Source organism: Pelodiscus sinensis, chromosome 2 (assembly GCF_052426305.1).
Source record: "Pelodiscus sinensis isolate ZL-2025 chromosome 2, ASM5242630v1, whole genome shotgun sequence".
NCBI classification, from domain to species: domain Eukaryota; kingdom Metazoa; phylum Chordata; order Testudines; family Trionychidae; genus Pelodiscus; species Pelodiscus sinensis.
Window position 1 is genome coordinate 246840625 of NC_143053.1, and position 24244 is coordinate 246864868.

Consider the following 24244-nt stretch of genomic DNA (forward strand, 5'->3'; position numbering starts at 1 on the left):
TGTTAACATAGGAGCCAGGGCAGACAGCCTTATTCCTCTCGGCGGGGAAAGGGCTGCACCCCCTTCCTTAGTCTAAAACATCCTCACTGCTCCTAGCCCAGCTGAGACCAACTCAACTCCCAGCAACTGGTCCCTTAGCCCCCAGGCGGCCACGTCCCTTGCTTTGTTAAAATTCCTCCACCTAGTCAGGCGGCTGGGCCACTTCCTACATGCCTCCCCTCAGGGACCATCCCCCACTGGGCACTGCTCACAGACACACGCAGGCTACGTCTACACTGGCCCCTTTTCCGAAAGGGGCATGCTAATTTTAAACTTCAGAATAGGGAAATCCGCGGGGGATTTAAATATCCCCCGCGGGATTTAAATAAAGATGTCTGCCGCTTTTTTCCAGCTTGGGGAAAAGCCAGAAAAAAGCATCTAGACTGGCCCGATCCTCCGGAATAAAGCCCTATTCCTTTGAAGTAGGAATAAGAGATCCTCCGGAAAAGGGCTTTATTCCGGAGGATCGGGCCAGTCTAGACGCTTTTTTCCAGCTTATCTACAAGCCGGAAAAAAACGGCGGACATCTTTATTTAAATCCCGCGGGGGATATTTAAATCCCCCGCGGATTTCCCTATTCTGAAGTTTAAAATTAGCATGCCCCTTTCGGAAAAGGGGCCAGTGTAGACGTAGCCACAGAGTCTTTGCAGACCAGCATAGGGCAGTAAAGGTCATACCCAGCACAACAAAGCAACCAGTGAACGCAAAACCAGAGTGGATCCAGGGCCACCAGTGGACAGCACTCCCCCACTATGTCACAGGGCTCAATTCCAGAATCCTTGTAAGACTGTAACAAAATACAGGACTATGTAGCACTTTAAAGACTAACAAGATGGTTTATTAGATGATGAGCTTTCGTGGGTCAGACCCACTTCCTCAGATCAAATAGTGGAAGAAGTGGGTCTGGCCCACGAAAGCTCATCATCTAATAAACCATCTTGTTAGTCTTTAAAGTGCTACATAGTCCTGTATTTTGTTTCAGCTACACCAGACTAACATGGCTACATTTCTATCACTTGTAAGACTGTGGCAGCTTTGTCTACAGAGAGAACTGCAACTTCAGGCACATGGTAGATTATCTCTGACCAAGGTTCCTTATTAAAATTTTCTTTCATGCATCTCTCACGTGTCATCTTCTACCTTCAGAAATACCCGTAGCGATCTTTTTCCCAAAGAGACTTAATGCTGAGTCAGTTTACTAAGAAATAACACGAGAAGTTTATTGGGCTTCCTTAAATCAAGCCTTGTGATGGGCAAACCTGATGCATAGTCTTGAAACCACAGCAGAGAATCCAGTGTTAGAGCCACTTGTGTAAGCTTGAAGCATTTTTAATTCACATTCCAAGGACAGAGGAGGTCAAGAACATACAGTACAGGGTCAGAGCCCATCCCAGTGATAAAGTACAATACAGCACTAACATTCTACCAGAATAAGGTTGAACTGTTTTGACTAAATTAAAGCTCTTTTTACGAAGTCAACGTTAATCCAGCACCATTCATTGGCACAACAGCCCTACAGACTGAAGGCCTCTGAAGTACAGAATACATGCAACAATATCAGCTTCTCCACATTGCTCTGACGACTTCAGCCTTGCTCCTGGATGAATCCCTCTGTACAAGCCATTTCTACTGCAGTGCTTAGTCAATGTGTGTCCTGTCTGCTAAGATAAAGATTCTGAAGGTGGTGGCAATTTTATAACATGAATATGTCCGGTAGGAATTGGACTTAATTTATTTCCGATAGGCCACCAGACACTTATTATATGATAGAAACATCAAAGATGTTGTTGCTGCCAACTCTTCGTATTCATCTTTATTCAGGCTTTTCAATCATAGAATACTAGAACTGGAAGGGACTTCAAGAGGTCACTGAGTCCAGTTCCCTACCCTCATGGCAGGACCCAGTACTGTCTGGGCCATCCCTGATAGATGTCTAACTAACCAGCTCTTAAATATCTCCAGAGACGGAGATTCCACAACCTCCCTAGGCAACTTATTCCAGTGTTTAACCACCCTGACAGTTAGGAAGTTTTTCCTAATGTCCAACCTAAACCTCCCTTGCTGCAGTTTAAGCCCATTGCTTCTTGCCCTATCTTCAGAGGCCAAGGAGAACAATTTTTCTCCTTCCTCCTTGTGACACCCTTTAAGATACCTGAAAACCGCTATCATGTCCCTTCTCAATCTTCTCCTTTCTAAACTAAACAAGTCCAATTCTTTCATTCAGTCTTCCTTCATAGGTCATCTTCTCTAGACCTTTAATCATTCTTGTTGCTCTTCTCTGGACCTTCTCCAATTTCTCCACATCTTTCTTCAAATGTGGTGCCCAGAACTGGACACAATACTCCAGTTGAGGCCTAGTTAGCACAGAGTAGAGCGGAAGAATGATTTCTCATGTCTTGCTCACAACACACCTGTTAATGCATCCCAGAATCATGTTTGCTTTTTTTGCAATAGCATCACACTGTTGACTCATTTACCTTGTGGTCCACTATGACCCTTAGATTCCTTTCTGCAGTACTCCTTCCTAAACAGTCACTTCCCATTCTGTATGTGGGAGACTGATTCTTCCTTCCTAAGTGGATTACTTTGCATTTGTCCTTATTAAACTGCACCCTATTTACCTCAAGCCTCCAGTTTGTCCAGATCATTTTGAATTATGACCCTATCCTCCAAAGCAGTTGCAACCCCTCCCAGCTTCGTGTCATCTGCAAACTTAACAAGCATACTCTCTATGCTAATATCTAAATTGTTGATGAAGATATTGTGCCAGTTATGCATCCACCTTATAGTAGTCCCATCTAAGTTGTATTTGCCTAGTTTACTGATAATTAACCAATATTTAATATCCCTACTGAGCTCCTTGCCTGTGCAGAAGCTCTGAGCCTCTGCACAGGGCTCATTAAATGACTGTGTGGTCATGCAGCTGCACAGCTTACAGGAAACTTAGACCATGACCTTTCTTGTTATCAAAAAGAATCTTCCAAAGTTAGCATTTCAATAAGATTAGTCAGAGCTCATATCAGATCAATGCACATACTGATCAGTGCAATCACTCTGGCATAACTGATTATCTAAATAACCATCATTAAGCCAAACATACATCAATAAATGGTTCTAATATTAAAGTACTTGATAGTACATATTTCATATAAAATAGCCCGTAAATGCTTCAGGGCATATACCATGTCTGGTCTGAGGACCACCATGGCAAACATGGTGCTATATAAACAATCTCTAAAAAGATATTTTTCTTGCCCTAAAAAGACAGGAAAATTAAGCTAAGTTAGCCTTTCTCTGTTAAAGTTCATTTTTCTCTTTAACTCAGTAAAAATGAATAAGACAGACACTTGGCAAAGCAAGTTTCTCCTTTAAAGGTTGCAGGTCTCACTTATGAGCTGGTCTCTATTTACAGCAAGTTGCTTATAATTATTAGCTTGCTTCTTAACACGCAGTCTAAATCTTACCTGATTGGTGCAGTGGCTCCCTCGGGTCCTTCTAATTCTGACAAAGGAACAAGATCCCATTTAAAGTGCAGACCCCAGTTAAACCCTCCACGCACAACTGGGGAAGAGCTGTAGATAAGCGTGTCAGCACTGATTATGTCAATCACAGGGCACACCACTGTTTTGCGGTCTTCTCTGATTGGAGTCAACAAAGGTTGTAACCACATCTCATTCACTTCACAGTGGCTGTCCAGGAACACCAGCACTTTTCCTAAGACAACCAAAAAAACCCAGATCCATGGTAACACAACATATATACAGAAATTATTTCTATCAGAGGACTGAAAGCATACACAGAGGGAGATATAACACCTGCACTCAGAAATTTGTGGCGTAAAAGCAAAGTGGTGGCAAGATTCTGCTAGTCTTATTCACATTAAGTAGCACCCAACTTCTTGTAAGTGCCATTACTTTGTGTTGCACTATTCACTGCAGTTAGAGATAGGGACCACTGGGAATAAAGGAGCAATCTCCAGGCTAAGTATAAAAAATATTCAGAAATGTTATTTTAGAAGAGAAAGCTGATGTGATATTAGAATAACTGAAGAGAAGTGGGGGAGAACGTCATACATATTGTGAAGAGTTCTATGAACTACATACACACAGGTAAAAAGGAATATTCATGTCAATCTAGAACAGGGGTGGGGAACCTCAGGCCCAGGGGCCGGATGTGGCCCCCAGCTTGCCTGGATCCATCCCCCAAGGCCAGGCCTCTCCTGCATTAGGGAGCCTGAGCTGGAGTTCCAGCCCCCTGTTGCCCCACCACAGGGGTAGAATACACAAAACCTACTATGCTGGGCCCCCTTAAACTCTGGTGTGCGAGGGCAACGTAGGGATTGTTTTTCTGCTCCTCAGTCGGGCGCCACGTCAGTGAGGGTTTTTGCGCGAGGCCCCTGACTGATTTTTCTGTGGGTTAGTAGTCTCCGACCCCAAAAAAGTTCTCCACCCCAATCTTGAAACTTCAAAAGAGGTTTGCTTTTGGATCAAGCTATTACAATGCTGACAAGTAACAGATCAATTTAAAAATTATCTTGTAGTACAGTTGTTCAGATCCCAAATAATGAATTCACAATGCACATTAATATAAAACATACCGAGTACACAAAGTACAAATTCATTCTATCTCAATTAACTGCTGTAATGGCATCTGAAATACCACTAGTGAAAAGAAATTCAGTGATGTATGTGAATTAGTAGCTTACTTGAGAGTTTCTGAAGTCCTTAATGAGAAAGCAAAATACCTCACAGTTCAATAGATGTCACTTGAGGCAGAGTATTCTGCATGCATATTATTGAATATGTAATGAGGTTAGGGTTGCCAGGTGTCCGGTTTTGAACTGGACAGTCCAGTATTTGAGCTTTCTGTCCGGGAAACAAATTAAGAAAATACCGGACATATAAATGTCCGGTATTTTCTAATTAAGTAAGTTTAATTGTTATCATGAGTATCAGTACGTAGTTGCGTACTGCGTGAGCGTGTCTACCAGCCAGGCTGTACGCAGCTACACAGTAGAGAAGGGCAGGGGTGGGGTGGGGTGGGATGGAATCCCCGGGGCCGGACTCACCCGTGCGCCCCATCAGGACCCTGCGCAGGACAGGTAGCACCCTGAGATCTGCGTGCACCCGGGCCAGCCCCACTCCCCGCCAGCCGGTTCCCCCTCCGGGCAGCCCCGCTCCTCCCCTCTCCCCCAACTTCTTCCCGGCCAGCCCTGCTTCCCACCAGCCAGTTCCTTCCCCCAATCTCCTCTGGCCAGTCCCACAACCCCCACACCCCTCCCGGCCAGCGCTGCTTCCCGCCAGCCGGTTCCCCATCAGCCCCGCTCACCCTGACCCCCTCTCTATCAGCCCCGCTCTCCTCCTGACCAATCCCCCGTTCCGACCAGCCCCGGTCACCCCAACCCCATATTTTTTTGAAAGCTATCTGGTAACCCTTAATGAGGTGGGCTCTCGGGTGGGAAAGGGAAAATTCTACACTGTTTTACTAAGTTTCATGAACTACTCTTGCTTTTCCCAATCACAGCAAATTAACTTAAGCGAAGTGAGACATTTCTTGCAAAAGTCAACTGACAAGAAGTGATTCCTTGTCTCACGGTTTTAATTTCAGAAGGGTAGCAGCGTTAGTCTGTCCCCTCTGAAGCATTTGCAAAAGCAGTGAGTCCTGTGGCACCTTAAAGACTAACAGATTTATTTGGGCACAAGCTTTCATGAGATATGACTCACTTCTTCAGATGCTTGAAGAGAAAAGAAAAAAGGGAGGGATAAAGCGATGGGAGTGTGATACCAGTGTTAATTAAATCAGAAATGCATCTGGCAAAGTGTTTTTTACTCACAAAAGTGCATGTTACAGGAATCCTTGTTGTTTTTAATTTTTGGAGATTTTAAAAGGTACACCAAAGTCAATTTGGGCCCAAAATGTAAGTTATGTAAAAAGTTTATTGCACACACGGACGGACAAAATACTGACTTCACTTGCACTGTTCAAAGCTGCTGAAATCAATTTATTTATTTTGAATTTACAGATCAAAGAAGGCAGACTGTAGCCATCACTGCTAAGCACCAATTGATCTTTTTGCCTCTTGTTTCTTGTACAGGGAGTTAACACAAATGAATGGTGCTTAAAAGAGATACAGATGGTGCACATCCTTTCCAGCACTCAAGCTGAAAGCTTCACTTTATTTTCTTCATTAGAAAAATTATAACTTTTCCCCACAAGTGAAATCCCCGTGACTTATAAGAAAGCTAGTCATTCAGAGCATGTGTGAAACACAATATCAACACTAGAGATGTGAGCAAGTAGTCGACTACCTGATAAGCCTAGGCCTATTGGGTAATCCAGTCCAGTGTTTCTCAACCTTTTTTTGCTCATGGCCCCCTTCTGAGCCTCGTTTACCTCTGTGGCCCCCTCATAACTGCTCTTAGTTGGAAAAAAGGTACATATTTTACCTAATGTTCCGCTTTTTCCATGTGGCCCCCTAGAGGTAGGGCGTGGCCCCTGGGGAGCCATATGGCCCACAGTTGAGAACCACTGGTCCAGTCAACTACTTGCTTCCCCTCCCCTGCTTGCTACCTGTGTATCAGAGGCAGCAATGGGGGGGGGGGAATCTGGTGCTGGGGGGAGTCAGCTTCAAAGCTGGTTCGCCCTAGTACCACCTCTATGGTGCCGCCTGCCCTCCCACCCCCACTGCTGACACGAAGCAGCCTCTGCCAGACATTGCTCAAGCAGCAGCCTCCTGGCCACAGGCAGAGGCTGCTCCAGCAGCTACCCATCGGTTGGAAGGGGGGGAGAGGGAAGGGGCTCTCCCAGCTCTCTGCTGAGACTGCCCTGCAGACAGGGGCTGCTGGACCCGGCACAAACCGGGACTGAGCAATCCTGGCTCAGTCCCAGCTTGCACCAGGTCCAGGAGCTACCCCTACTGCAGCCCTGCAGTTTAAATGTAAGAAGAGCTGGGCTGTCTGCACATCCAGCTCTTACTACATTTAAACTGCAGAGCCGCAGCAGGAGCAGCTCATGGACTCGATGCAATCTGGGACTGAGGAAGCCTTCCTTTATTGACTAATCGTGTAGTCAAAACTTTTATTGACTACACGAATAGTGGAATACCCACCTCTTAACATCCTTAGCCAACACCACCTCTTACGACCAGCTGCTTGAGCAGTCAGGTAAAGCCGGAGTCCTGATCCACTTTTGTTTTTTAATAGGAAAACTGTTCCCTCATCTTTCTCCAGGTCTCCAAACTCAGAGAAGTGAAAGAATTATCACATCCAGAGGCCATTTACTCATCTCCAAGCTTCCCTTTCATTCATTATGTACAAAGGATAACTCTTTTGAAGGCACTTCAGTTCTACCAACAACAGGCAGTCCCCGGGTTACATGGATCCGACTTACATCGGATCCCTACTTACAAACAGGGTGAGGCAACCCCGCACTAGCTGCTTCCCTCCAGCAGACCAGGGAGACGCGAAGCTAGCGCCTCTCCCAGCAGACCAGGGAGACGCGGAGCGGCTTTTCTCAGCAGACACCTCAGCTTGAGAATAAAGGACTGAGGGAAGTGAGGTGTGGGAGAATAAAACTGAGCTCTGGAGAAATGTTTGGCTAGAGTTTCCCCTACAATATGTACCAGTTCCGACTTACATACAAATTCAACTTATGAACAAACCTACAGTCCCTATCTTTTGTACGTAATCCGGGGACTGCCTGTATACATCTTATGTGGTTGCAGCTTTATTTGAACAATTAAACATGTAAGTGCCCTTGAATCTAGGAAGTGAATACTCGAATTTTATTCAACAACAGCTGATGCAACTAAATACAAAATAAACATGATACATTTTGTATGAAAGAGTACAAAGATGACTCAGCAATTTTCATTTAAACTGACACGAGCCAAAACAGATTTAGAAAACCGTTGTTAATAAGTGATGCTAAGGACTGACTTGTATGAACTCTCACTGATTTCCTGCCCCTTAGCCATCAAGAGACTGCTGCATAGTCAGAAAATTCAGTCCAACTAAAGCAGGGGTCAGCAACCTTTTCAAACTAGAGAGCCAAACTACATGAAAATTCAGAACAAATGGTCATAGAGCCATATAATAATGCCCATTTGCATAACTGAAAATATACAACTTAATATTATTGATAACTGACAATGATTAATAATATCATAAATGAAACATTGTACTCACAGACTTTATTTAATGGGACTTCTGTTCCTACATCTTTTCGCATGTTGCTTTGAATTTTACATCATAGCTGGTAAAATCCAGCTTCATGCATGCATTCAGGCTGTTAATCTTATGGCAGGGAAGTAGGGATTCGGGGGTGCAGGAGTCTGCACTGGGGTGTATGACGGACTTAGGGCACAAGTTTGAGGAGTGGGAATGCAGGAGTGTTATAGCAGGGAACTGGGGATGTGGGAGTGCAGGAGTCTGGGAATGTAGGATATAAGGGGCTCAGGGCAGGGGGTTCAAGTGCATGATGGGCTCAGGGTTGGTGTACGTGGGGGGTGCAGGAGTGTTATGACTCTGATGGGCCCCAATTGGGGGCCTGTTGGTCAGGCTTTATTTTTAAATCAAGTAAAGTAGTACGTCCAACACAAAAGGTTTCAACATTGTCTTCATTTATGGCAGGAGTGGAGGAGCTTTTTTTATGGGTTGGGGGCCACTGACCCACAGAAAATTCAGTTGGGGACCACACAAGTGAGAAGGAAAAAACCTTCCAAATCCCCCCAACCCTCACTAGTGTGGCCCCCAATTGAAACACCTCACTCCCCTGGTGCTTCAGCTTCATGGTGGGGGTGAGGGGCAAGGAAGACTGATGTTCAAAGCCTCAGGCCAGATTTACTCTTCTAGGGTTCCAAGGTTAGTGGATTTTGTGGGATCCCCTAGGCTAGGGGGTGGAGCCAAAAACAAGGGGTTAAGTGTGCAGGACTGGGCTGCCAGTGACTTAATAGGGATGGGAGCGCAGGATCTGGATGGGAAGCAGGGTGGAGGAGGGGGTGAGGGTGCAAGGTCTGGGTGGAAGGTAGGGTGCGAGAGCAGGTTGGGGGTACGGTGTGTGACAAGGGGAAAGAGGGGAGGAGCAGGCTAGAGGCAGGGTGTCTTGCTGGGGGAGATGTGAGTGAGCGGACTGGGGGTGCAGGGTCTCAGTGGAAAGGTGAGGGGGGAGTGAGGATGCTGGGTCTGGGCATGTGGGGGGGGGGAAGCCAGTTATTTGCTTCTGCACCACGTCGCAAGCACTGCATAACATGCCTCCTGCTGTTCCCATTCACCGGATTCTGGTCAGCGGCAGGAAGTGTGTCCCTGCGAGGCTGGTCCCTGGACCCGGGAAGGAAAACTGTGTGGAGCCATTTTTGGCTCCGCTTGTTCCCCGCCACCCTGGATCCGGAGGCAGGACTGGAATGGGGGATGGCTTGGGGCTCTCCCCCACCCACCCGCCTGCCTGCCCTATGATCTCTGGCACTGGTGCTTCAATCTTGTGGAACCGTAAGGCTGTAGCATCAGCCTGCTGTGAGGGGAGCTGGGGGGCTTGAGCTAGAGCTCCAAAGGAGCCGTATCTGGCTCCCTAGTGACCCATATTTGACTCATGGGTCATAAGTTGCCAACCCCTACACTAAAGGAAAGCAAGTGCATCACTCAGCAGCATCCCCTTTATCTTAACAAAAAGCCCTACAGGCAGCAGCAGGGAACCTTTTTTGGGTCGGGGGCTGCGCACAATTGAGAAGAAAAAACCTCTCTCTACATGGCCCCTCACTGAGAAGTAGAAAGACACTTCCCACATTCCCCTCACACACCAGAGCCTAGAGGGGCCCAGACTAGGAGATTCTGTATGCTCCAACTCAGTGGTAGGGTGGGGGAGCCCTGAGTCTTGGGGGCCAGACCCAGGTAAGCCGGGGCCCACATCCAGCCCTAGGGCCTGCGGTTCCCCACCCCTGCCATATGGAATATGTCAGATGCTCCAATCCATAAAGCCAAGGAGTAACACAGGCACTGCCAAGCAGTATTCCCTCATTTTTTTAATCACTCCGGGGCAGAATGAATTTTCTTATGTGCACCAATGTGGAGGTGAGGTGTGACACATCACCTTTATATTGATGCACATAACAAAATTCATGTGGTGGGAAAGGGACCAAGAAGTTCTGAGTGTGGGAGGGGGCTCAGGGCCGAGGAAGAGGGTTGGGGTGCAGAAGTGTGCGAGCTGCAGCGAGGGGTGTGGGTTCTAGAATGGGGCTGGCACTGAGGGGCTCAGGGCTGGGACAGAGGGTTGGGGTGGAAGGGCTCTAGCTGAGGAATTCCAGGTTTGGGAGGTGCTCTGGGATGGGGCTTGGGATGAGGGCTTTAGGGTGCAGGAGGGTACTCAACATAGAGCAGGGAGTTAGGGCGCATGCTTATCTGGGTGACTCCCTGCAAGGGCAACAAGGAGGGGGTCTCCTTTCCCCCCAGCTGTGACAGCTCTGTGCTAGGGCCAGTTGAGAGAGGCTCCTTTCTGCTGGCCCCAGCAGCTACAAGACTTGGGGAAGAGATCTCTCCTCACTGCAGCCACAAGCCCCTGCGTGGGGCTTAAGGGGAAGTCACGCAGCCATGCAGCTTAGAGGGACCTTAGCTGCCTAGATGGGACAGAGAAAGGATTAAAGGAAAGAGAAGACAAGGCATACCTGTAGCATGAGATGCTCCGATCATTCTTCCTCGAATCAGCCCCTCCCGCTTTTCATTTCTTACCAGCTTCGTGTTTCCTGGAAGATGTTTTTTGATATATTCATCTAGGTCTTTTTTCAGATCCACTGCAAGCAAGAAAACAAATACAGGGAGCAAATTTAGTGATAGCTTCACCATAGGTACCATGGAGAATAAAAGCAGCAACACAGTGTAGCATGCAAAGTGGTCAAAAAGGTCCTTTAGGAGGACTTTATGTCAGAGGACAAGCTTCAACACAAATTCTGTTCAAGTCATTCAAGGCACTACACCCAGTCCCATGTCCCCTTAGCCAGTTTCTGTAGTTTTGCAATCACGTTGCCTTGTTAAGGGTTTCTCTTTCCCCTATGGCTGGGAGAGAGAGCTATGGAAACTCAATGGCAAATGGCTAAACAGGGAAAAGGCTGAAACTGGCCCAGTGCTGTGTGCTGACAGCGCAGCCCATCATTCCTACTAATATTGTCTCAATGTTTTCTTGTGCCTGTATCCATCGGTTGGTCCCCACCTGCTGTCTCTTACCATCTTCTTTTGCTCTGTGTTTATTCAGTGCCAAGCTCAGTATGGTCTTGGCTCAAGATCATCATGTCTTCATAAAACATATACCCTATCTACATAAGCATTAATGAACACAAAAAAGGGACTCCCTCTCTCTCACCTTTCCAATGTAGCTATCATCTTAGGTGTTTATTAGTAATAAGTGAGGAGATCACACAACTGTCTGAAAGTTATCACCATGGTAAAATGCCTTGATGCCTTAGTTGTTCCCCCCTCACCCCCAATCATCAACTCAGCAGGTAGGAATAATGGAAGCATGAGGCCATCTTCTCTCTCTGCTTTTGCAAAATAACATCCAGCATCAGATATTTGAAGTAGTTCATGCTTCCAATTGCAAGCGATAACCTTCCAGAACCTAAGATGGATGAGACACTCCTGACAAAGCACATACTTTTGAAGGAGAGCAGAGATTATTACAGCCTAAATACTACAGTAATACAAGTATATAACGCTAAGAGGCATTGTACTTCCAGAATCTTTTCAATGCCGACGTTTACCACATAAAGGAAAGGCAGGCATCTGGCTGTTGTCATTGGAAGAATGACTGAGGAAAGCCATAATACTAGAGAAGGGTAACAGAGGACTCAAACATGGAAAGAAACAAGTGAAGTCACAGTGAAACAGCCTGCCAGTTGGGATTAGGGATGTAAGCAACTAATCCACTATGCGATAAGCATAAACTTATCGGATAGTCAAGTAGTGACTCAACTAGCTGCTTTCCCCCTCTCTGCCTCTATCAGAGAGAAACAGCAAGCAGGGGACAGGAGCTAGTGCTGGGGAAAGCTGCCTTAAAAGCCAGTTCCTACCAGCACCATCTCTGCAGGGTCATAAGAACATAAGAATGGCCATGCTAGGTCAGACCAAAGGTATTCTGTCTGCCAACAGGGGCCAATACTAGATGCCCCAGAGGAAGGGATCACAACAGGTAATCCTCACGTGATCCCTCCCGTCACCCACCTCCAGAGAAACAAAGGTTAGGGATACCATTCCTACCCATCCTGGCTAACAGCCATTGATGGACCTAACCTCCATGAATCTATTTAGCTCTTTTTTGAACCCTGTTAAAGTTCTAGCCTTCACTGCATCCTCTGGCAAGGAGTTCCACGGGTTGACTGCACTGCGTGAAGGAAAACTTCCTTTTGTTTGTTTTAAACCTGCCACCTATTAATTTCATTTGGTGACCCCCAGTTCTTTTATTGTGGGAATAAGTAAATAACTTTTCCTTATTCCCACACAAGTCATGATTTTATAGACCTCTATCATATCCCCCCTTAGTCTCCTCTTTTCTAAGCTGAAAAGTCCAAGTCTTTTTAATCTCTCTTCATATGGGACAGATTCCAAATGCCTAATCATTTTTGTTGCCCTTCTCTGAAACTTTTCCAATGCCAATATATCTTTTTTGAGATGAGGCGGCCAAATCTGTACACAGTATTCAAGATGTGGGCCTACCATGGTCTTATATAGAGGCAGTAAGATATTTTCTGCCTTATTCTCTATCCCTTTTTTAATGTCTCCTAACATTCTATTTGCTTTTTTCTCTGCTGCTGCACACTGAGTGGATGTTTTCATAGAACTATCCACAATGACTCCAAGATCTTTCTCTTGAGTACTTGTAGCCAAATTAGTCTATATATTGTATATATATAGTTGGGATTATTTTTCCCATGTGCATTACTTTACATTTATCAACATTAAATTTCATTTAACATTTTGTTGCCCAATCACTTAGTTTGGTGAGATCTTTTTGAAGCTCATCACAGTCTGCTTTGGTCTTAACTATCTTGAGCAGGTTAGTATCATCTGCAAATTTTGTCACCTCACTTTTTACCCCCTTCTCTAGATTAACACTAAATGACTCAGTAATAATGGGGGATTTCAACGATCACCATATTGACTGGGTACACATCACTTCAGGATGGGATGCAGAGATAAAGTTTGACACCTGAAATGACTGCTTCTTGGAACAGCTGGTTCTGGAACACACAAGAGGAGAAGCAATTCTTGATTCAGTCCTAAGTCCTAAGAGGTACATATAATTGATTCACTTGGAAAAAGTGACCATAATGCAGGCCTGGGCAAAATGCAGGCTCCCCTGCTCGCCCCGCAGCCCCGGGCAGAAAAGCGGCTGCAGGTCTCCATTTCTGTTTTGAAACTAAAGGGAAGGTGGGAAGTTTTAGGAGCCGCTCCGCTCCCAGCACATTCCCATTGGCCAGTTTCTGGCCGAAACCAGCCAATGGGAGCTGCTTGTTAGAATAACATGCAGCTAAGAAGAATCACGCACCCTCTCTTGGGCTTAGTTATTCAGGAAGCACATGGCCAGGCAAGCAGGCAGGCAGGCTGGCAGGGAAACATTTTAAGCTCTGCAGGCAGGGATGCTAGTTTGGCAGCTGACAAGTAAATCTCTTGGCCACAGCCTGCTTCTGGCACCCTAGCCCTTTTCTTCCCCAACTCTCCCTGCCCCCCCACTCAATATACCCAAATCCTCTGTCCCCCTCTTGCGTCCATACCTCCTCCCAGATCTGGCACCCCAATCTCCTGCCCCAGATCACAATCCCCTCCTACCTAGGTCACATCCCAAACCCCTGCACTCCAGTCCCCTGCCCTAGGTCACAACCGCCTGCTTCATCCCAACTCCCTCCCAGACTCTAGTCTTTCTCCTGCACCCCAGTCCCTGGAGTTGTGGAACTATTAACTGTGATTTGTAACCTATCCTTTAAATCAGCTTCTGTACCTAATGACTGGAAGATAGCTAATGTGATGCCAATATTTAAGAAGGGCTCTAGAGGTGATCCTGGCAATTACAGACCTGTGAGTCTAATGTCGGTACTGGGCAAATAAGTTGAAACTATAGTAAAGCATAAAATGGTAAGACACATAGATGATCATAGTTTGTTGGGGGAAAGGCAACATGAATTCTTTAAACGGAAATCATGCTTTCCTAATCTACTAGAGTTCTTTGGGGGGGGGGTGGGTCAACAAGCATATGGACAAAAGGGATCCAGTGGATATAGCGTACTAAGATTTCCAGAAAGGCTTTGACAAAATCCCTCACCAAAGGCTCTTAGGTGAAGTTAGTTGCCATGGGATAAAAGAGAAGGTCCTCTCATGGACTGGTTAAAAAGTCCTCTCTTAATTGGTTAAAAGACAGGAAAAAGGATAGGAATAAATGGTCAATTTTCAGAATGGAGAGGGGTAACTACTGGTGTCCCCCAGGGGTCCGTACTGAGACCAATCCTATTCAATGTATTTATAATATGACTCCAAGATCTCTCTTGCGTGTTTATAGCTAAATTAGTCTGCATAATTTTGTATGTACAGTTAGGATTATGCTTTCCAACATGTACTACTTTGCATTTATCAACATTAAAATTCAATTGCCATTTTGTTGCCCAATCAGTATAGCCATTCTTAAGTTATGCAATCAGTCCTAAAGACAGCTGTGGATCAGGCTCAACCACAAATCCTCTGTCTCTACATGGCAGAACTCTGATGATCCCCACCCTGCTCCCTGTGGAACAGCCTGCTGCTGAGCCTGCATAGAACCGTGGAAACAGAAGCTGCCCCAGAGCCAGAGAAGTATATGTACTACTACAGCAATGGAGGGATTTCTGTTGTAAGAAATATGAAAGGTCTGAAGCGACAGAAGACGACTTTGCAGAGAGGGCGCTAAACAGCCCCCAGTCCATAGAAAGGACATATGGAACAGAATACATCATTTTAATCTTACTATTGTCTCTGCACTTCTGTAACTGCAATTAACCCAGGCTATGTCCAGACACAGTACAAGTATTAAAACATCCCCTTCATAGTGTGTGTTGGTTCAGTTTAGGAATGTCACACTTTATGTCTGAGTTTCCACAATCACTAACTCTATGCTCCTTCACTAAGCTGGACAATAAGCATGTGTATCTTATCCTATTTCTGGCCTTCAACCTCTACTGCCTGCTGTTCTTCAGGGACTCCAGCCCAGCCCACAGTACTAACGATGTGGAGGTATCAGTTAAGTTAACACTTATCCCTCTCCTGAGAGCTCATGTGCTCCAGCCTCCAGAACCATTTTCGTTGGACTCTGCAGGACATTCTTCCATTTGCCCATAACTTTTCTGTAATGGGGGGGTGGCCCAAACCAGATGCAGTTCTCCAGATGTGGCGTCATCAATGCCGAATAAATGGGAATAATCACTTCCCTCAATCTGCTGGCAATGCTTCTATGCAGCCCAATAAATCATTAGGAAACCTGAATCTCAAAGCCAGCTATTACCTCTGGAATATCTTTAAAGCCTGCCACCTCAGGGTAAACCACATTCCTGACTGCCTCAGAAACCTCAGACACCATCCTACTTATTCAACTTTCCAACCCCAAAGTGGCTGGCAATGGATCTGGAGCCGTCTGGGATAGCCAGCTCCCAGCGAGTTACAGCAATGTTCATCTAGACAGTAAAGGTGATCTCATAGCAGCCTCTCTACACTACAGATGGGAGCAAACAGCTAACCAAAAACCAGAAATGTGGCTTTCTACATGTGGCCCCACTAGCCTGTGCTTGTGAACCTGCGCCAGAAGTAGCAGTTTACATAGGGGGTATCAGCAACTTTGCCAATTACACTGAGCACCATCTGCCAGGGTGTCTGCAATGCTGGCTTTTTCCTCCTGCTATTCCATCAGGAAATCCATCAGGTACTTCTGCTGGGTCAGAATGTCCCCCAGCCTCTCATGGATCCTCTGCCAGGTTCCTGACACAGGAGTGAAAGCACAAGCATGAGAAATTAGTGAGAAGGCGCCTCCTCCAACATATTGTTGGCTCTGGCAGCTGGGAATGCACAGAACAAGGCTGCTCTACAGGGTGTGCTGGTGACTGTTCAAACTTCCTGTAACATTCAGGGCAGTGAGTGAAGTTTTCCCACAGTGCACCACAGTTCTAGGGCTAGAATGGCTGAGGCTGGAGGTGTTAGGAACTCTGGGATACGGTTATTTTCACTAGGGTCGGTGCACTGACCTGTGGATGCCAAAGCCCTAAAAGAAAAGCCTTAAAGTACATAAGAACATAAGAACGGCCGTACTGGGTCAGAGGTCCATCTAGCCCAGTATCCTGTCAGCCGACAGTGGCCAGCACCAGGTGCCCCAGAGAGAGAGGACCAAAGACAATGATCAAGCGATTTGTCTCCTGCCATCCCTCTCCAGCCTCTGACAAACAGAGGCCCAGGACACCATTTTATCCCCTGGCTAATAGCCTTTTATGGACCTAACCTCCATGAAATTATCTAGTTTCTCTTTAAACTCTATTATAGTCCTAGCCTTCACAGCCTCCTCTGGCAAGGAGTTCCACAGGTAAGATTTAAATCAGCCGTGGCTAACCCGTGGTTTGCGAGCCCCCCAAAAGTGCGACTCTCAAAGCTGTTCCTGCGCTTCCCCGCCCCCAACGGCCCTCGCCCCACGCTGGCTCCCGGCTTCCCTGTGCTTACCGGGTGGGAGCTGCAGGGTTTTAAAAAATAGTGCCCAAGATGGCGGCCATCTTAAAGGGTCAGCCCCCTTTTAAATTTTTTTTTTTTTTTTTTTGCTTGACAATTCTGTTCTGGGGGGCTTTTTTTTTTTTGCACTTGACAATTCTGGTGTGGCTCTTCGCATTCCTTCCACCTCTGTTTTGGCTCTCTGTATTTAAATCAGGGGTGGCCAATCCATTTAACAAAATGTAGGCTGTCAAGCCCAGGGTCCCCCTCTAACAGGGGTCAGCTGACTCAAATCCCACTAACCCGGAGCTTATACTACACCACAGACATATGCTTAGAAAGACAAGGTGGACAAGTTATTATACTATTATATTCTTATTGTATTATATTGTATTGCAGCAACTTATTTTCACAAGAGACACAAGTGTAAAGAGAACACTCAGCTCTGGAAAGCATAATCACTGTTGCAGCTAAACAGAAGGTGGAGCAGATTATTTAACATATGCAGTTAACATATTTCAAGGGGTCATTCAAGATGAAGCAGCTAGTTAACAACTCTTCAGTCATTTGGAGCAACTGGTGAGAGAGGATCCAGGGGGCCACCAGCCACGTGACCCCACCTCCAACCCAGGAAAGGACTGGGACAATTCCGCTCCACTCCAGGCCCTACCTTTCCCTACCCTTGCTCCATCCCTGCCCCTTCCTCTTCCCTACCCGCACTCCGCCTTCTCCCCCAGCCGAAGGGACCCATGGAAGAAGCAGGGCCATGGGTCTGGCTGCAGAGCCCAGGGTTCTCTGCCCCTCCTCCCCCCGCACTCACTGGCAGCAGCAAGGAAAGTGGAGCAATGTGGCCCCAGCTTGCTCTGCTCTTTGGGCCATGCTGCTCCACTTCCTGTTGGGCAGGGCTGGATTCAGGTCTTCATAGGCACTGGCATAATCGCAGACCTTTAAATTAGATTATATATTAATATATATGGGAGAAATGCCCCATCGTCTATACACCTAATATTATACTGTCTATTTTACCTGTATGTTGTGTGTTGACTAAAGATGCAAATTATAAAGTTTGATTTAGCAGTTTTCTTATTTTCAATATAATTATGAATTTTTTTTGGCCCTACATTTTTTGTAGGTCCTAAACTTTTTTGTAAGCCCTAGGCATCATGCCTATTGTGCCTAATGGATAATCCTGCTGACGGGGAGTGCAGAGGCAGTCACGCCCCTCCCCATAGCAGCGCAGCTAAGAAGAGTGAGTTGAGACTGCATTGCTCCATTTTACCAGTCACTGCCAGTGAGTGGGGGGAGGGGAAAGGGAAGCAACCCCTTCCCCCATTTGTCCTCCCACCAGCTGCTGGCCAGCCCCTTGCCCCTCCTGCCCATGGCCTTTGGGGCATGTGATCCTTCCTCATGCCACCCCTCGACGCCCCTGCCATATGACACGTCTATTCAGTGCACACTTTTTAGTTTAAGTCTAGCAATGTCAGGTAAGGTCTCAGACTCCTCTTTTAAATAAGTTGTGCACATTTCCTCTGAGAGCAAGGACTCAGAGATCAAATATAGAAAATGATCGCTTTGAAGTGTTCACCTATAGGTGACAGGCTGTTTTTGTCTTATTTTCCTGCGTGAGTGCCTTCAAAAACATGAGTAATTGTGTGATTTCACTCACACATTTGTTAGTGGGGCACTTAGTGCATTGGATGAGGTATACCACATTTGTCAGATATGAGTAGGACCCACAGATCTTGAAAGGTATGTTGATCGTCACAGCAATGGGGATGAGTCTCTAGGTTTTGTGTCTGTTGCTGGGTCTGGTGGTGCTTGGAGTTGGTGTGTCAGTCTGTATGCAGCAAGCTCATCGTTAGAAACAAGGAGAGGGTTGGGGGCTGCTGGCAAGTAGAGGTTTATGGTCTTCCCAAGTATGGAGTTGCCTCCCTGACCATCTTGTCTAGCAGATGGATGCAGAGGCACTGGAATAATTTTTTTACAGTGAGGGTGTTGAACGTGAAAATCATGTACCAGCACCTCCAGTTCCAGTACCCCTGGATGTACTGGCCACTTCATCCTGAACCACCAGTTCCAGCAGCTGTGGCAAAACTGTACAACCATGTGAAGAACAAGGCATTTCTTTACCAGGGAGATAGTGAATAAAAGGAATTCCAGCTATTGTCTTTACATAAGATGAAACTTCAATAAAGTTTTATGGACAGGAGGGATGTTGGCGTATAGAGATATTCTCTCTCTCTCTCCCTCCCTCCCTCCCTCCCAAGAGGGGAGGCAGTAGCCAGTGCCCATGGGGAGACCGCTTTTAAGCCGGATCCCTGCACATGACAGTCCATGCAGAGCCATTCCACCCCCTTCCCAGCAGCGCATGGGGGACGGCAGGAGCTGGTGCTTGGAGAGCCAGCTTTAAAAAAAAAGGGGGGGGTCTCTGCAAGCACCAGTTCCCATGGAGCCACCTGTCCTTCCCTCTGCTCTGCTGGCTCTACCAGAGGCAGCAGGGCAGGGCGAGGGGAAGCAGGTAGGTGCTGATACGCTTAGGAAGCCAGCTTTTAAGCTGGCTCTCCATGCATGCTGGTTTCAGGAAGCTACCTGAGGCAGTGGAGGGGGGAGCAAGGGAGGCTGCTGTGGGTAAGGCCTGGGCCCCCTGCAGGTACGGGCTGCTGCTGCCCCACATTGCTGGCTCTGTATTAGAGCCAGCAGTGCAGAGTGGCAGGCGGAGCTGGTCCACAAGGGGAGCTGAAACCAGCTTCCCTTGCAGACTGGCTCCGCAGCAAGGTGACAGGTGCTCCCCAGGACTGGAGCCGGGAGCCAGGAGCACACTGGCTGTCAGCCCCTTCCCCAGGGAACATTTTAGTAACCATGTAACCATTAAAAATTGTTGTGGCTACACAATTACTAAAATTAAATTATATCTAACATGCCGAAAAAAAGGTTTCCTGAGAGTCTCTGTGGATGGGGGAAAAAATGTTCCCACCTTTCCCAATTCTTAGCAGCCTTTGTCTCGCCAAAGAGAAAGCAGAAAATAGAAAATCACTGTTGCTACACTACGTGGTTGAAGGGAGTAGCAGAAGATCCTGCATGTGCCCCAAGACAGCTTCTGAAAACCATGCAATACAAAAGGGTAAGGCCCCAGGGAACCCACAGAGGGCTTTTAAAGAGAACTTCTGGAAGAGAGGTTTAAGACTGCCTTAGCATCTCTTTCCCCACAAGAGAAGTTCTTGCACCTTCCCAGACACAAGGCAGGCTGGTTTTGTCTGTTACAGCATCTGAAAGCCACCACTGCCCCTGAAGGAGAGCTTCTCCCCCCATCTGGGCAACCAAGGGTGCTCTAGAAATGTCTCCAACCTTTGTCTTGCTCTGCTGAGGTAGTGGAGCCTTCTTCAATGGAGAAAACAGAACACTGGCTACAGTACCCTGTGGGACAGTGACAGTGCAGGAAGCCCAGCTGAGGAAGGTACTTTCTCAGCTCATTTTCCTGTCTCTGGTCTCTTCTTGTCCTCAAGGGAAGACCACCACCAGCCACTAGCACAGAGGTCGTCACCTTCTGTGCTGTAGCTAGTAAGGTAGGGATTAAATGAGAGAAGGAGAGGAAGTAGCCTAGAGAGGGAGAAAATCCTGGATGGAGATCAGATAGGATGACAGCCAGAGTGAGTGAAGAAGGGGAGCCCAGCCTAAATGATTTCCAGCTGAGACACAGAAAAGCTTGTATAGACCATTTAAAATTGTTCATGTGTGTAAGGAATTTATTGAAGGAAATCCAAAGACCTGAGCATTGCACGACAGAATACAAGGCTAAGCAGCAGACCACATGTGACTAGAGGTGAGCAAGTGGGCAAAATTTCATTTCAGATGCAATTTCATGAATCTTGGCCTTTTCACCTTTCTCATATATCTGAATTTTACCTGCCTACACTCCTAGCATGTAGGTCTTTTCCAGTTACAGACTAGCACAACTGGATTTTTCTAATTAATGAATGCCAAAAAGTCACACCCACAAGCCAAATGGAGTTCTACCATTATTTGTATTACAGTAGCATCTACAAGCCCCAAGCCTACCAAACCCTCCTTGCACTAGCAGGATATATTAATAAAGTTAGAGACAATCCTTGTCCTGAAGAGTTTACAATCCAAGCAAACAAGACAAAAGGTGGGAGTAAGAAGGTGCTATTATCTCCATTTTACACAGTTAACGATGGTACACAGAAATTTGGTGATTTACCCAAGACCACACAAGAAATCTGCACAGAGCCAGCAACTAAAGCTTTGGTCCAGGGTCTTTATGAGAAAACCCATCTCTGCTCTTTCACTTGTGAAATGTCTTTGGTTAAAAGGTATCAATGTTATTGTTAGTTTATTACACTAGCAATGAGTATGCACCAACCCTTTTGTTTGAAGAAATCTCACCCCATTCTCCTGCCACTTTAGTCTAGTTTAACGTAAGAAATATTAGCATGACATCAAAGCTTTGAGACTACCTAGGCCACCAAAGTGGCCAACCTGCGGCTCACGAGCCGCTAAATAATTGCAGCTCCTGACAGAACCCGGAACCGCTCAGGTCCGCCAGTCTCACAACTGGGCTGCTGTGAGCCGCATGCGTGCTCAGGGCCCCCAGCACACCGCATTCCACTCACGGCCCCCAGCGTACTGCATCATATCCTGCACATGCAGGCCGGGGCGCACACAGCGCCCCAGCCTGCACATGCCAGCAACCAGCTGATGGGTGCAGGCAGCAGCAGCTCCGGGGGCGGTGGCACCAGCGGTGGCTCCGGGACCTGGGCATAAGGTTAGTGGGGGAGGGGAGGAAGGGAGATTAGGTTAGGGGGGGGGGCACATGGCATGCCAGCTGCTCAGCACATGCACCCAGAGGGAGACGCTTGGCTATAGCGGAGGCTCCGGGACCCAAGAATTAGGTAAAGCGGGGGAGGGGGATTGGTAAAGCAGGGGGGCAGTGCCTGCCTCTGGGAGAGGGGGATTGGGTTGGGGTCTGTGTGTCTGGTTCTGGGGAAGAGAAGTGGGATTGGGTTGGGGGTGGGGGGCAGCACACTTCCTGAGACCTGGGATCCCCAGGTACTGGCCCAAGCTGTCTCTGTCCCCTCCTCCTGACCAGACCCCTCCCATGAGTACCCTGCCCCAGCACCCAGCCCCAGCACCCTGCCCCCACCAGCACAGTTGGGGCCATATTAGCGAGGCTTGGGGGGTTTTGGAGCGGTTGTGTTTTTGCATCTCACTTGTGTGGCCACGACTGACTTTTCTGTGGGTCAGTGACCCCTGACTCAAAAACAGGTCATCCCCCCCCCTCATAAATAAAGACAACGCTGAAACATTTTGTGTTTGATATAATATTTACTTAATGAAGCCTGGCTAACAAGCCCCCAATTGGGCCAAGTCCCTATTTGGCCACAGCATCATAACACTCCTGCACCACCACCCCCGACTACAAACCTGATCCTATCATACACTGAAACCCCCTGTCCTGAGCCTCTCACACCCCCAAACTCCTGCACCCCCATACACTGCAAATCTGTGTCCTGAGCCCATCATTCTCCCAGCCCTGAGCCCCTCATGCACATCAGCCCAAACTCCTGCACCTTCACCGCCACAAGCCTGCGGTTTGCTCAGCACCCCAACCCTCCACCTGACCCCAACACTCTCCAGCATGAAGCCCCCTCCCTGAGCCAGCATCCTCTTCTCTACTTCCTCCTGCACCCAATTCCCTCCCAGAGCTTGCACTTCTCACCCCTTCCCAGTGCTTTTTTTTGTGATGGTATGCCCCCGGATGGTGTACCGGCACCTATTTTCCCCCAGCATGGGTTGTGAGGGTTTTGGTTTTTTTTTTTTGCTCAACAACTCCACCCCCTTTTCTCCTCCCCCTCCCCCCCCCATGTGGCTCTTCACACTCTATCCACCGCTGTTTTGACTCTTCATCTCTAATGGGTTAGCCATCCTGCCCTAGGCTTTCAAAATAGCAAGATACCAAAATAGTAGCAGGGTCAGAGGGCTTAGTCAGCAAGGAAAGAAGTCTGTGTTTATACCATACTTGAAGACTCAATTTTGAGGTAAGTTTACTGTTGAACTTAAAGGCTCTGAAACTTGAGAGCCGTAAGTAGTGCTGAAAGCCTGTCGTGGGGGATGCGCATTCCTTCCAAACCCCAAGAGGACAAGCACAAAACAGGAATTTAAAACATGAGGCATGTTTATTGGCAATGGATAGAGTATTTAATCCTAAATTTTCTCTCCTACTTCAACATTTGCTCTGAGCCAACAGAAACAAATTAGCTTTGTAAGAACAAGGGAATTCCATTCTAAAGCATACAGATGTAATCAGCCTCAAAGACAAGAGAGTTTAAGCCTGAAATCAGATGGTGACAAACAAGACAAGTTAATTATGTACATTAAAAAGGGATCACATGAAAGAGATATATAAGGCCATGGATGTTTATACAGCAAGAAAATAGGGAGCACACATAATGCTGCTGTAATTGCTATTTACACCGACATTTTTCAGCTGCTGCTAAGCTATTCAAATGCCAGAATGCTTCCAAGTTAGTGGCTTGTTTTGATTTGCAGAGCATGCTAAAGAAAATGGCTGGTGCATGATCATTAAACTGCAGACAAATATCTGACAATTCATTCTGAAAGATCTGCCCCCTCTAGGAGCCCCACCACTGGACTGATCCCCTTCCAGTTTCCTAGGGTTGGACACTGCTCCATCAAAAGAAAGTGAAAATTACTCCTGGGACAACCACAAGATTGCCTGAGAGTAATGCACAGCATTCCCAGCCCAAAAGCTGGACTCTGCTCCCAGGTTCCACAACCACTGAATTAATGAGCTGGCAGAAATCACACACTCCATCTGTGGTACTGTAGCAACTTACATGATCATGGAAAAAAATTGCACAGCACAGGACTGGGTGAAGGCAACTCTTTTTCATTATAAATATATGCTTGTGCAGAACGTGGCCTGCAAAACCTATTCTTAGAGCATCTGCATAAGCCATTCTGAACAGCAGGCTTGTCCAGCAAACTTTCCTATATATTCTCATATGTTATTCATAATTCGGCTGATCCCAGCTATTTAAATCTTAAGTATTATGAATTAATTCCAGTTGGCCCAAATTAAGTTAACAGAACTATTTTGAAGAGCCCTGTCCATACAATACATGGTTTAAAAGATAAAAGCACAGAAGAGATCAGATAGCCAAACACCACCAGTCTTTGCAAGCACACATGTGCCAAATGAGCCCAAGTGACTACTGAGATCGTCACTCACCCAATTCACAGTCACTCACCCAATTCACTGTTGTCATCCACCAAGATAATTTCATGAAGAAGATAGGCTGGAGTGCGATCCAATACACTATGTACTGTTCGAAGCAAAGCAGAGAATGCTTCATTATAGAAGCAAATAACAATGCTGGCAAACGGTAAATCGGAAGGGTAGGACTTCTCTCTGCACCTACAAAGAAAAGTCACACTTGTATTCAATGAACATTTATACAGGGCTGCACTTCCTG

At 46.8% G+C, this 24244-nt stretch overlaps 1 protein-coding gene across 6 annotated transcripts in view; it reads right to left on the bottom strand.

Moving 5' to 3' along the window:
- The window catches only part of GALNT11 (polypeptide N-acetylgalactosaminyltransferase 11), an 87253-nt gene that overhangs the window by 36966 nt on the left and 26043 nt on the right, over window positions 1-24244 (bottom strand). For all 6 annotated transcript variants that reach the window (XM_006129319.5, XM_025187869.3, XM_075922801.2 and 3 more), the window contains 3 exons: window positions 24020-24186; window positions 10694-10819; window positions 3504-3753 (listed from right to left, as the gene is read on the bottom strand). In XM_006129319.5, the coding sequence (XP_006129381.3) occupies window positions 3504-3753; window positions 10694-10819; window positions 24020-24186 (543 nt within the window). The remainder of the gene's footprint in view (window positions 1-3503; window positions 3754-10693; window positions 10820-24019; window positions 24187-24244) is intronic.